Here is a 13537-nt window from a genome sequence, read left to right on the forward strand (position 1 = left end):
CGAGGCGGGGATGGGGCCGTTCCACGCCCGCCGCGCTTCCCCGTGTCGCGCCTGAACCGGCGAACGGCGGCAGCTCCCGGGCGGCCCCGGCGCCAGCCGCGCCGCAGCGGCAGCTGCCAGGGGGCGCGGCCCTGCCTTACCGCCCTGAGCCTGCCAGCTGAGCCGGGGGGCCGCCCGGGCAGCGCGGGGCCGGGGCGTCGGGGTGGGGGCGCGGGCGGGTGCAGCCGCTGCCGAGCCCCGCCGCCGCCGGGAGGGGGGCGGTGGCCCTGCGCCGGGCCCCGCCCGGAGCCTCTGTACCGGCGTGCGCGGGGGGCTGTGGGGCGCCTCCCCGCGCGGCCGGGGGCTTGGCACCCCAGGGGCGCTCGGCCCCCGTGTGTAGCCCGACCCGGCCGCTCCGCACCTGCGGCGCGGGGCCCGGCCCGGCCCTGCCCTGCCCGGGCGGCGGCCCCTCCTCCAGGAAGCCGGATCTGCCGCAGCCCCGTCGGCGGGGCCGGCCGCGCACTCGCGGCCGTGCTGGGCAGCGCCGCCTCGGCGGCAGCATGCGGACCCCGGCCGAGCCCCGCCGCCCCCTCCTGCTGCTCCTCCTCCTCACGGTGAGTGGCGGCCGGCCCCGCACCTGCCCCGGGCCCCGGCCCTGCCCGCCGCGGCCGTCGCGGCGGAAGATGGTGGCCGCGGCGAGGGCCCGGGGCGAGCGACGGGCCCCGGGTGAGCGCCGAGCCCCGTGGGCGGGGGCTGCCCGGCACCCCGCGGCTCCTCGGCGGGGCCGGTGCGGGGCCGCCCGGCTGCAGGCTCAGGGCGGAGCGGGACGCGCCGCCGCCGGAGCGGGGGGGACGGGCCCGGCCCGCTACGGCCGCCTGGCCCGGCCCGGGGCCGTCTCTCGGAGCCAGCCCGGCGGGCGTCCGGGCCGGGCCGGCTGCCCGCTCTCCAGCCCCCGGCGCTACGCTGCCCTACCGAGCTAGAGCGCGTCAGGCCGTTAAGCGTTAACAGGCTTTCCGCCCTAGGCGGCGTGAGGCTGCTGGGCTGGGGGGAACGGGGTGCTTTGACATCGCTTACAGGTGCGCGCGTGTGGTGCTGCGCTGGCTCACAGAAGCAGCTGCGTTTTAGGGGCATCCGCAAAACTACTTTTTCCTCTTTCATGCTGCTAAACACAGACTCCGGTCAAAGTTTTCGTGTGCCTGTGCGATAGTGATGCTGACTGGGAGCAGCTCAACACCCTTTTTGGCGTGTCTCCTTCTCACACATGTTAAATCTGGTGTGACGTGGCAGGTGTTCACGGCGCGGTGCAGGACTGCGGTTATCTTCAGGCTTCGTGCAAACAGGTGCAGTTGCGTAGGGTTATGTGGGATTTCTGCAGGGGTGAACTCACAGAGGGTCCTGCTGAGATCTTATTTCAGTGAGTGAAAGAGCAGTTTCTTATCATTTCGGGAATATTACACTACTGAAAAGTTTCGCTTCCCTACCAGCTGTTGTGGTTGCCTTCCACAGGGATTTTTATACCAGCATCCAATGGGATGACTTGGGCTAACTCCTTCAGATTCGGAGAGTTTTAAGTAAAAGATCAAGAAAAAAACCTTTTGTGGTTAAGCTGCCCCACATAGTGAAGCCTCTGTGTCTGTCTTGTAGAGTACTGCCTAGTTTATGGTAATGTTTTTAATCCAGCATAGCTGGCCTCTTTGCTGGGCTTGGAAACTTATATGTTTAAATCTCATAATCACACTCATTGTGTAATCCTTTCATCCTTGCTCTCTGTAGTAGGAGGTGATGCACAATTAACTCTGCATTGTCTGAGGTAATGGGGAGGAAAGAACTAGGGTTTCTCACGGAGTAGGAACATCCAGATAACATATGCTGTGCAGTGGGCTGGGTAACACTGTGTAGAGGCAATCAAGTGATAACAGAGTCAGCCATGGTCTGGAGGAGCTTATGGTCTGCGGTCTCTGCCACAGCTGCATCGGTGTGGCGTCACTCAGGGTCTTTGCACAGTGCTCCTTGAGAGATGAGCCTTTTGAAGGGTTTGTTAGGTGTCATATAACAGCAGACCCAAACGCACTTCACACGTTCTTGCAGCACCTGTCTCAACTAATACCCAGGCACCAAAGAATACAAAGAAAAGTTTCTTGAGTGATTCTGCGGGAGCTATTGAACAGAATAGGCACTAAAGGGAAAGGGGTAAGATCAACAGGGCTGAAGCTAGCCTTATGCAGCAGTGGTCATGGCACATCATGCTTAAGTGCTTTAGGAACATCATGGAGTTTGTTCTACAAGGAACTGGCTATGGGTTGCAGAGCTTACTACCATGGGATCCCCACCACAAAATTTCTGCAGCTCGCTGGAAGTCAAGTGATCACTCTCACACACTGCTGCATCTTTGTTAATGATCTGTGCCAGACCCAAACTCTCTTTGCTGGAGGCTAGCTCCTATATCTCTGTATTGGATAAACGCCTGAGAAAACTGAGCTGGCTGTGTATATTTTCGCCATGTGTGTATGTGGTAAGCACACAGTGGTACCCCAATGCTTTGTAGTATCTACCTGGTAGACTTCTACATTTTGTGATAACCACGTGGCATTGCTTTCATTATGTATTGCTATCTTCCTCATGACGCAGCCTCCATATCACAAGGATTAAGCTGTTTACAAGTACTCTTTATTGTAAGATAAAAAATTGTAAGAAATAATGGTAACCATCAAGTAGAAGAGGTTTGGAATACTTTGTGGTTGCTGCTGTGTGCTTGTAATGCTTTTAGAGGTATCTGTAACCAAAGAAGGATTATGTAGGAAATGTAAAAGAATAGTATCTTTGCCAAGTCAAGCTCTGAAAGATAATTAAATCACTACTAAAATTAAGGATCTCTCATCAACTTTAATATCAGTATTTGTGTGTGTGTATTAGTACATGATATGGTAGTAAATTTTCTAATGGACACCAGCCTCCTATTACTATTCCTTTTTTAGCCCCTTCAGTATGTATCGTTTTTATAATACTCATTTTGTAGAATGGGAAACAAGGCAGAGGGGAAGTCTCTCACTCTGAAGAGATTGCCTATTGTAGAAAGCCTGGATACTGACATTGTGTTTTGAATTTTTATTTGTTCAAATTGTATATCTTGGTGCTTATACATGTTTATCAGTGTTCAGCATTGCTACACATCTGGCTTCTAGTGCCTCTTGTTGGACGCAAGAAGATAGAGTACTCTGTTATTTGTGTGGAAAGGGGTTTAAGTGACAATTTCAGAAAGACCTAGGAACACTAAATAAATCTAGTTATCTAGAGTTACCCAGCTGCTAGCAATGATATCCAGCTTTCTCATCCAGAAGTTCCCCCATGCAGTTATGTCTTCCAGCTTCTGCCTTAAACAAAGTTAAGGTCTTGGGGTAAATAGTCTCCTCTATACACAGCTGTGTTCCACATGCCACCGTAGAGCTCTTCTGTGCCTTTAAGGAGGCAGGGATCCAGGGAAAAAAACATCATTTGATCACAATAGTTAAATTCAAAATCTTCATCTATAGGAACAAGAAAGTAGTATAGATAAACTTCATTCTGACTTTTCTTAATATTTGCATCTTCACTGGTTTTGCTGGCTTGATGGTTTTTTTTCAGTATAGGTCTCAAGGAGTGTCAACATATTCTTAAGAATTCTTAAGAAATATGAAGCGGAATAGTTTATCATTAGGGACTTTTAATGATTCCCATATTGAATCATGGGCAAGGTCTTGTCCTCCAGGTGCACAGCACCCGATTAGAAATGTACTAACAACTTGGCCGAGGCTTTTAAATACTTGGACTGATGGCTTTTTCACTGTGATTATCGAATATAGATATCCAAGACAAATTTCAGTTCAATTTGTTTAAGCTTAGCAAAGTTAAAAGTTACCCAAGATAGATCTCGTTTTAAACAATCTTAACGACCAGCTTCTCTGGTAGTCCTAAGTGACAATTCTGAATATTTTAGATGGCAAAAGTGCCGTGCTGGTGGCTGGTCCTCTGAGCTGAGTAATCCTCAGTATCCTTGGCAGTGTATCAAGCCGGATGCTGACTGCAGAGCAGAAAGAAAAGAAGCTGTTGGAAGCCTTAGAGACAAGAACTTCAGCATGGAGGATAATCCTGATGTATCTCCAAGTATGTTGTTATGTATGTAGCTGTGGAGAGCAAAAGCTGAGCAAATGCTGCCTGGGGGTCTTGCTGCTCAGTTTTGTAAGTCCATCTCCAGGATAGGAACATTTCAATAATAAGCTTCTAAACACTTCATGAAGATTAATTAATTCTCAGGAAACCATTGTGACCTGCCTTAGTTGTTATTCTACCCTTCAGGTACCTGGTGAGAGGTAACAAAATTAGGTAATTTTTAAAAAAGATATAGAAACATCAGGCTGCGGCAGTAGTACTGAACAACAACACGGTTAATAAATGTTGGTACATTTTAGTATATACTTTTTGGGCCTGATCCTAGGAGCATGTGTAAATAGCATGACCTGTGAGTCAGTATCTTAGACCGGATTCTACTTGCAGAAGGGCCGAGGGATACACCCTGTAAATAAAGTTTGTTTGTAGAAGCATGTGTAACTTTGAGAACTTGATGTAAGGGAGTTGTTACCATTAAAACCTTGATGGTAGATCTCCAGCAATCCATATCTACTTGCTATGTGAATGAACCCCATTTTTTTGAGTTCAAGTATGGTATATAAACCTTCTGCTTGTACAGTGTCCTGTGAGTATATTAGTAATCACGTAAACTTAGATTCTCTGGGTAACGTTGTGTTCTGTGGGTTTTTTTCCAGAATTTTGTGCCATCCTTCGAAAAGGAGACATCACGGACAACGGCAGTTACCCCACAGTTTGGACAAAATGTGGATTATGTGGACTTTATTCATTTAAACATTTTAGAAAAGAAAGTTCTTAACAATTCTGAGGTTTCAGTTCAGTATTTATGTTCTAAGCCTTGTATCGTTAACTTGGAAGCAGTAGCTTCCTCCGAGTTCAGGACTGGTGTACCAGTATATAGAAGGAGGTGGAAGGATGAGAAGAACCTTTATGTTAGCAGAACTCGACAAGTACATTTGAAATTTCCGAGCATTATGGTTTACAGAGATGATTATATCATCAGAAACTCAATAATAGTGCACAGTGTGATATTATATGCATGGATTAGTCACAAATCGGTTAGCAGCTATGGTGTTGGGCAGAACGAAGACTACCAGGATGCAGTTGCCAAGAACTACACCTTTTTAGAAGCAGTTCCACCTTTTGAACGCCCATATAAGGATCACAAAGTTTGTCTTCAGTGGGGTGCTGACTATTTGTGGATGCTCCAGGCAAACAGGATACCTCAGTGCCCTCATGAAAGTGGTAGGTGTAACGTCACTCTTTTCCACAAAGAAACTAATGGGACCCAAATAACATCTTTGGTAAGCTGTTAAAAAGTACATACCTGTAGTAAACAGGTAAATGTTATGTAGAGTGATTTGCTTGGCAAACATTGTTGAGTATGTAAGCTTTGTAACTGTTAGAGCTGCAAATGACTGATGCCATCAAGTCCTTCAGAGCTGGCTTGTTGCATCACAGCCAGCCTGGAGATCTGCAGCAGTATGGCCTTCTATTTTCTAAGCGTATTCAAACAACTTATTTAAAACCCACTGAGGTCAGCAGGCATCATTCCTTTGTCTTCAGAGAGAGTTGTTCGCTCCCTTACTGCGTTATTTCAGGGTCAGTCCTGCAGTTCTTACATACATAATTCTTACACAGGTAGTCTACTTAAGATGATGGCCACACGGAAACATATGTTTAAGTCTTTATAGTGCAATAAACTTCATAGTACTTCACTTTTTTGCCCAAAACCATTATGCACAAACACTTTTGTTTTAAAAATAAATAGTTTTAAATAAAATAAAAAAACCTCTCTGTCTTGCCATCTGTATAAATTACTGAAACTCACAACTGCTTACTAGATTTTCTCAGAATTCTGATTTTTTTTCTGTCTGCCTATATCTGGCTTTACACCTGCTGACAATTATTTTTGTCATTAGTCTACATTCAAAGCAGAACCTAAAAGCAAAAAGGTTATTTGCTTCTAAGGGGTTGTCTCCTAGAAAATCCCCTATAATGGTATTTGTATCACTTATCTTCACTACATTGGCTGAGAAGACAAACAGGGAAGCAATGATGTTGCTTCCTTCAGGGGCTTTCTAAAATACTTGTTGGAGACAGCATGTGATCTCTGACAACAGTGTGAAACATCTTATGTGTTTTCTAGTTATATCATAGATAAAAACAATATAACAGTGAATAGGAGGAAATAACATTTTATTCAAGTTAATTTTTTTTAATGAGCTTGTAACAATTTGCTTGGGCTTTGGTGTTTTGGGTTTTTTTGTTGTTTTGGAGGTTTTTTTAGGAAAGCTGTTAACATGTCATGGCTTTGAAGATCTTTTTCATGTTTCTTAGCAGGAACGGCTTTATCAAATTTATTACAGGATTATGCATATCAGTTAAGAACAGAATTGGTGTCTATCCATACGTATAGTATAAACTGCAGAGCTAAAAATGGAGAGCAAGTCCAAGAGCTGGTGGAGTAACGTTACATAGGCATAAGCAAAGATAGGATGAGATTTAACCAAATAACATAAATCAAGATTTCTTCCTTACTAACTGATTCTTTTCTTGAAGTATCTTAGGTTGAAATGAGTCTGTTCTTTCCTTGCTTCTAATACCAGCTGGAAGTCAATTAATTTCGCTTTCCATGGGTTATTCAGTCCGACACTGTAATGCATTTAATAACAGCAAGTAAACTTGTGTTTAAGGACTTACTGAAGTTTTGTGTTAATTTTTAATCTGTTGTACGATTCAGATGTTTGACTGTGTGAGTTAGTTAATTAGTTATCAATGCTTGTTGCCTGGCAGATTAAGAAAGATTTTATTTTGCAGATGGTGTCCAGATTCTCAACTTTATTTACGCTTCCAGCGGGGAGAAAACAGGAATCATGAAGAAATTTGAACAATTTGAAAACAGAGAACTTGAGACAGTCAGAAGACATCAGATTGATTATCCCATGTAAGTATAGGCAAATAACTGAAGCAGGCTATAATTGATTGTTGAAGGCTATAGAATGACCTTAAACTCATAGGCTATACCACAAATTAAAGGAATACTGCCTACTAATTTGAGAAAAAGCTCTAAGGGAAACTAGTTAGCAATTCATTCTGTTCTCTGATTTCAGTTTTGGAGAGGATTAATCTAAACCTCAGAAAGATACTTATATTATGTGTTAGTGCAGTGCTGTGTAAGGGATACCAATAGCAGGAGTAACGGAGCTGGTTAGGTACAGATAGGAGGGTGGGTTAGCTGTTATGTGCTGTCATAATCAGACTGCTGTGCTAGCCTGGGGTTTTCTGTGTTTCAAATGTTGTTTGCAGACCAAGTGCAGGTTTCTTGCAAGGGCAAGCAATGTGGACCAGCTTTTTCCCTATAAATTCAGGCTCTAGTTCATTTTGCAGTTGACAAGCCCTTAGGGATAGAGCCCCCTGCCTAGGTAAGTCTTCAAACTTGAGCTTACGCTATTTTCTTCCACCATTGCTGTGTAAACTCCTAGCTGGACAAACTCTCCTTAGCCCCTGCACGCTGTTCAGTTACAGAGGAATCACTCTGGGAAGATCATCTTTCTCTCCTCTTCTCCCCATTCCCAAAACTGTTACAAATCTTCAGTCATGTTTTGCAACTTTAGAGGAAAAAGTGTGTGTGTATATAATACATACATACATACATACATACATACATATATATATATATATAAAAAATTTATCTCCCTTCCACCAGATGCTGTTAGCCTGCCAACATTATTACAGAAATAGGAAATGATCACAGGAACTGGAACTTGCCTGCTGGTTTGTGTTTGGCCTGTGACCACAAGAAGAGTGCCAAAGATGACTTGCCAGATAGCGCGGGTTCCATACAAATTACTAGCCCTCAAACTATAGCTCTGAAGTCATAAGTACAGAGCAATTTTTAGCTCCTGGCCTCTTCAGGATGGGTGACAGCTTGGTTTGCACAGCCTGCTGCCCTTTGCTCACAGTACAGTTGCGTTCTGCTTCTGGCACTGAGGCACTACTCAAGCTCTGCTTGAGAATATATGGCATGAGTTTATGCAGCTCTTTACCTGTTCCACACAGTTCCACCCTCTCTTGCCTTCAGGTGGTGTCTGCAGGGTTAACATTAAGAGTTGCTTGTGTGTTGTAGTTGCATGACAACCTGGAGTAGCTCTGTTAAGAAGGGGAAGAGAGCTTCCCTTCAGCATTCTGTATGTGAGTGGTGGTTCCCCGCTGCACCAAAAGGTCAACAGAAGCAGATGGACCTAATTGAAGTTACTTGTTTGACTTCAGTCAGGGATTTGTAAAGACAGACGTCTGGAGACTGACAATAGTCATTTGAGGTAGCTACCAGCAGTATTTCTGGAAACACAGTGTTTGCATGTAGGTCATAACAATCAGTGTACAAGTGATTGTGATTTACAGACCCTTCTACCTCACCCTTGTGCCATCTCTGAAGGATATGGTGTTATTAGCTATTTAAGGTGTAGACTGTATTGGGGAAAACTTCACCACCCTTGCATTTTTTTTGTAAGCAGGTGTTAGGCTTTCAGACCTATACCTGGTTTAGTTTAGGAAAGGATACCACATACTCTGTGTTCAGCAACTCCTTGAGAGAGAAGCAAGGCAAGTTGACACAGTTCTAAAGTAGTATAAACAAATATTGACTTTTTTCTTAATTATAGAAATAGAAAATATTAATAATATTTCCTCCTAAAAGTCACTAAGAAAAGAGAACTTCTTTATCAGATATGATAATAATCATAATGCTTTGCTGGGTTGTACATTGGAGCTATGGTTTTCAAAGGCATTCAGCATTGGCCTAACTGATACAGAAATGTTATGGAAATAAGTGGTCAAGTGTCTGTTACAAGCACTGAAGCAGACTTGGTCTGGCACAGAGGAGCTCCTTAAAATTAGATACTGTGGTATAAATTCTGCTTTTAGTGCCTCAGCCAGCCAGCTTTGTACAGAAATTTCTAAGTAGATAACATTGTTGGGTCTTCAGTTTTCTACTTTGCAGTGCTCCAGAGTTTGCACAAGCTTCACCTTTATGTATCCCACGATAGCTCCGTGACAGCTATTCATATCTGCACTACTCAGAGGCTGGATTCATTTTTAAATGCTTCTCCCAAGCACATTTTCACAGTTGGCATTTAGTGTAGATGACGCAGCTTAGTTTTCACTGGCTTCAACAATCAAGATTACCATGCATCTGGGGATTTTGTACTGTAGCCTGCATGCGGGAGGTTGGCTCCGAGTTGTCTCAGTTGTGTTTTCAGTTCCCTATTGATGTGGGATCTGGTAGTAGCTCTGACCCAGAGTTCTGGAATTGATTCAGATAACACTCTCTTACTCTCCTCATGCTGTTACCCCAAAAGTGCACAGTTAAAAGGAGATCACAGATCCGAGAGTCTTAAGTACGGTTGCTCTGAAGGTTTTCACTGCAGAGGATGTGTTCTGTTCTGAAGATCACATGTGTGAGAAAGGTTTGCTAAGTTAAAGTGAAATGCATGCTTATCAAATGATATAGGGAGATTTCTCATCAGGAGTGGATTTTTTTGTTTGTTTTTGCTCCTGCAGGTTCACTGTTTCAATCTGGCTATATTTACTCCATCACTGTGAAAAGGATCTGTGTGGTATACTCTATTTTATTGATCCGAAAGAAATGTATAGTACTCCTGCTGTATTTCTAAATGAGGAAGGTAAGGGGTATTATTCACGGCCTTCAGAAGGGGTCTAATATAGTCTTTATAGATCTGTGCCTAGGAATAACACTGATCATTATATTATCAGACCTATTTTCTGAAACTGAGCCCTGGCAAAATGCTTCATTTTGATTATAGTGTCTCAATAGGAAAGTAGCTACTAAATTAAAAGGGTAAAACTGAGAAATAGTTGCATAGCATCTGGTCTTGTCTAACTTCAGGAAATGTCTGCTTTGTTAGGAGAATAGACTGGATCTTACAGGTCAGGAACATACACCGGGATTAAACAATCTTATCTCAATGAACAACATCTGTTATTATTATTGAAGTATTATTTTAGTCTTGGTCTCAATTCTTGTATATGTACTACATGAAAATTTTTGAAAATTTGAAATAGCCTCAGAAAAGGTCCAAATGATTCAAGCTCTTGCCTATATTGCAATAGTAATGTAGCAAGAAGCCCAGTCTGTTTCCCTATCCAAAAAAAAGTTAAGCGGTAGGACTGTCTTAGTCTAGCAACACTTGCAGCAGAGGAATATTCCTGCCAGAAGGCGACTGACTCTTCAGCCTCTTGGTAGTGAAATTCAGCAGCTGGGAGCTGACTGGCTGGCTCGTAGAGGAAATAAGTGTGCGGAGTTTTAAAAGTGCACACCTGGCTTTCTCATAAGACATTACATTTTTTCCCCTTCTTTGCAAGTTTCATAACTAATCTTTTCCTCTCTGTTATTTTTGCTATTTCTGGTTTTTTCTGTCTTGTAACTAATCTAGGTAATTAATCTATCCATTATAAACTGGATTTTTTCTTTGAAGAACAAGCAAAAATAGCAGTTTATTTGGAAGTTATCACCTTGATGCAAGATTTGCTTTGAGGGGGTTTAGGGCCAGTTTTATTCTCAGCCTTAGACTAAATTATCATAATAATCTGTTCTGGTCTTAAGAGCTCAAACCATGAGTCTAGCTTCTGCGGGTCCAAGTATCATAGGGTAGAGTCATCTTGTATTTGATCATTGCATCCTCACGTGCTATCTGTTTAGCGTTGAGTAGACACCGTAGTCTGCTCTGCTGTTTGCTGCAAGACATGTCTGCTTTCTGGTGTTTGAGATCAACTGTGGCACCCTCCCTGTCTGCCATACGTTTAGTGTGTTTATCCCTCAGACAGTTGGTTTTGAGTCTGTGGTTTCATGTGGGAGCCTGGGCATTAGCATCCGAGATGTGTAACTGAAATGTGGAGCAAGTTTCCCTGGGATTCTGAGAGAGCTGATGTATGGCTTGGCGAGTGCCCAGATCTCTGTTGGTAGTGAAGAGGATGAAGAAGACAGAAGTGCTATAAATAATACATTAGGAACCCCATTCTTAATGTTGATATTTCTGTGGTGTTTATTTCCTTTTTCTTCCTTTTTTTGCTGTCAGGTTATGTGCATATTCAGATGCACCTCATGAGAGGAGATGACCTTGCAGTGAAAACTAGCTTCAGCCTTCCTCTCAAGCAGTGGTTTCGACTGGATCTTTCTTTTAAGGGCGGACAGGTATGCGTGCTACTGAATTAGAGGTTCACGACTGAGATGTGTCTAATTTGATTATGCCTTTGACAAACCCCTTAACAGCTGAGAAAGACAGAAATACTATAATTTGTACATGCTTACATAGCGAAAGAATGAAATGTAAAACTAGAAATTGTTGGGAGATGTTCAGACCATCCAACTTCGGGAAATCAACTTAGATGCTTAAGATAAGAGTGTAGAATTACTGTGTATTCGGTGGCTATGTTCGTGTACACTGTTGCTCTCTAGAGACAGTTGATTTTACAGGCAGCCAGTACTCCTTGCTTAGATACCTTGTCTAAATACTTGAAGTTACATGGTGTGAAAAGCTCTGAGGGACTTTGCACTTGGAGGCTTAGGTATTTGTACCATTCTGATATGAGAATTTACGTGTCTGGTCTTCTGTAGGGTACCATGCCTCTTGCCTAGATGTGTTAGCTAACAGGGAGGCATGTGCAGTTTTGAAGTTTTGCACATTTGACAAAGTGACATAGGATTACCTACCTTTATAAGACCAAAAAAATATTACAGTATCCCTCTGTAGTAGATAAGTAATTTACATTTTAATAAACCACAATTGTTTTTTTCACAGAACCTTCCAAAAGCAGCACTGAAAATGCAGGCTCCCTGCCAAAGTTCTCTGAACCTCCAGCTACTATGATATTAGGGTGTGAAAATAATAAAAAACCTTAGTCTTCTATTTCTCAACTTCTTTCTTCTTGAAAATGGTTGAATAGATTACATACTGAATTGTAAAAATAATTGCTAATTAATGGCAAGAACAACTAAGTAAATTTAAAGTATGAGATAAATTACTGATAAAGCTGAAACAATGTTTTACTGAGAGAGCAATGTACAGACTAAACTACTGTGGTTCCTTTTGCACCCCACTGTTTTTAAGTATGTAAGTGGTGAGCAGACTGATTGTCTTGCAAGAAAATCGGGTAGAAATGTGTATTTACTTTTAATATCATATGCTTTTAAATATATTGTTAAAAGGAAAAATGAAAAAAGTGTTTTATAGAATCAGAACTGTCTTTTTCTGCTTGTTTAAATTGTAGAAATAATTTTAGTTCGTGGGAAAGGGAATGCCCTATGGGTTTTGAAGCTCAGCTTCAGGTACAAATGTGAAAGTTCCTGTAAATATTGATACAGGATATATTAGTCTTGACCTTTTGGGAATTTGTACAATTAGATTAAGGAAAATATTCTCATTGAGAGCAGAGTGAATTTATTCAGGTGTGAGATAAAACCTGTGGTCAATAAATTTCCACTTCTGGACAAAGTAAGAGGGCCAGGAAGAGTTTAATGAGCACTCTTGTGGACAAAAGAGGAAGTAGGACCGAACCTAAAAACATTTTAGTACTTGGAGCCATTCTCTGGAACAGATAAAGCTGTGGTTTGGTTCCATCTTACTAACACTTCTTCCTGTAGTAAGTTTTTAAATGCTACAACCTCAAAAGGTACAGAAGAGTCTCCTTATTTAGGCACTTTGTGTCCAAAGAAGGGCAACAAAGCTAGTGAAGGATCTAGAGAACAAGTCTTGTGAGGAGTGGCTGATGGAACTGGGGTTGTTTAGCCTGGAGAAAAGGAGGCTCAGCAGAGACCTTATTGCTCTCTACAACCACTTGAAAAGAGGTTGTTTGCAGGTGGATGTCGGTCTCTTCTCCCAGGTAATAACTGATAGGATGAGAGGAAATGGCCTCAAGTTGCACCAGAAGAGGTTTAGATTGGGTATTAGGAAAAAATTCTTCACTGGAGGGGTTACCAAACATTGGAGCAGGCTGCCCAGGGAAGTGGTTGAGTCACCATCCCTGAGAGTATTTAAAAGATGTGTAGATGTGGCACTTAGGGACATGGTTTAGTAGTGGACTTGGCAGTGTTAGGTTAAGGATTGAACTCGATGATCTTAAAGGTCTTTTTCAACCTAAATGATTCTATGGTTGTATGATTATTTCACTTCCATCGAGATACGTTTAGTCCAGCGTGACTTGAGATAAAATAGATAAATTAGGGAAGGTTGGGAAATTAGGCATCAAGAAATTAAGAGCCAGATTTTAAGAGCATCTGAAGGTGCAAGAAGAGTAAAAGCTTCAGCAAAGTACAGATGTCTTATAACTCAACACAGGAAAGAAACAGCTGAAGTAGGAAACGTGTACTACTTTTGCTATTTTTTGTTGCTCATGGTTGGCCAGGACAGACCAGTGC

General features: G+C 42.9%; 1 protein-coding gene across 2 annotated transcripts in view; it reads left to right on the plus strand.

The window, feature by feature from the left end:
- The first annotated feature begins 38 nt into the window (after positions 1-38).
- The window catches only part of SEL1L3 (SEL1L family member 3), a 37054-nt gene continuing 23555 nt past the window's right edge, over positions 39-13537 (plus strand). For both annotated transcript variants that reach the window (XM_040588078.1, XM_040588087.1), the window contains exons 1-5: positions 39-593; positions 4779-5346; positions 6922-7048; positions 9664-9785; positions 11199-11314. In XM_040588078.1, coding sequence (XP_040444012.1) covers positions 540-593; positions 4779-5346; positions 6922-7048; positions 9664-9785; positions 11199-11314 — 987 coding nt within the window. In that variant the 5' untranslated portion in view covers positions 39-539. The remainder of the gene's footprint in view (positions 594-4778; positions 5347-6921; positions 7049-9663; positions 9786-11198; positions 11315-13537) is intronic.

Source organism: Falco naumanni, chromosome 1 (genome assembly GCF_017639655.2).
Source record: "Falco naumanni isolate bFalNau1 chromosome 1, bFalNau1.pat, whole genome shotgun sequence".
Lineage (NCBI taxonomy): Eukaryota > Metazoa > Chordata > Aves > Falconiformes > Falconidae > Falco > Falco naumanni.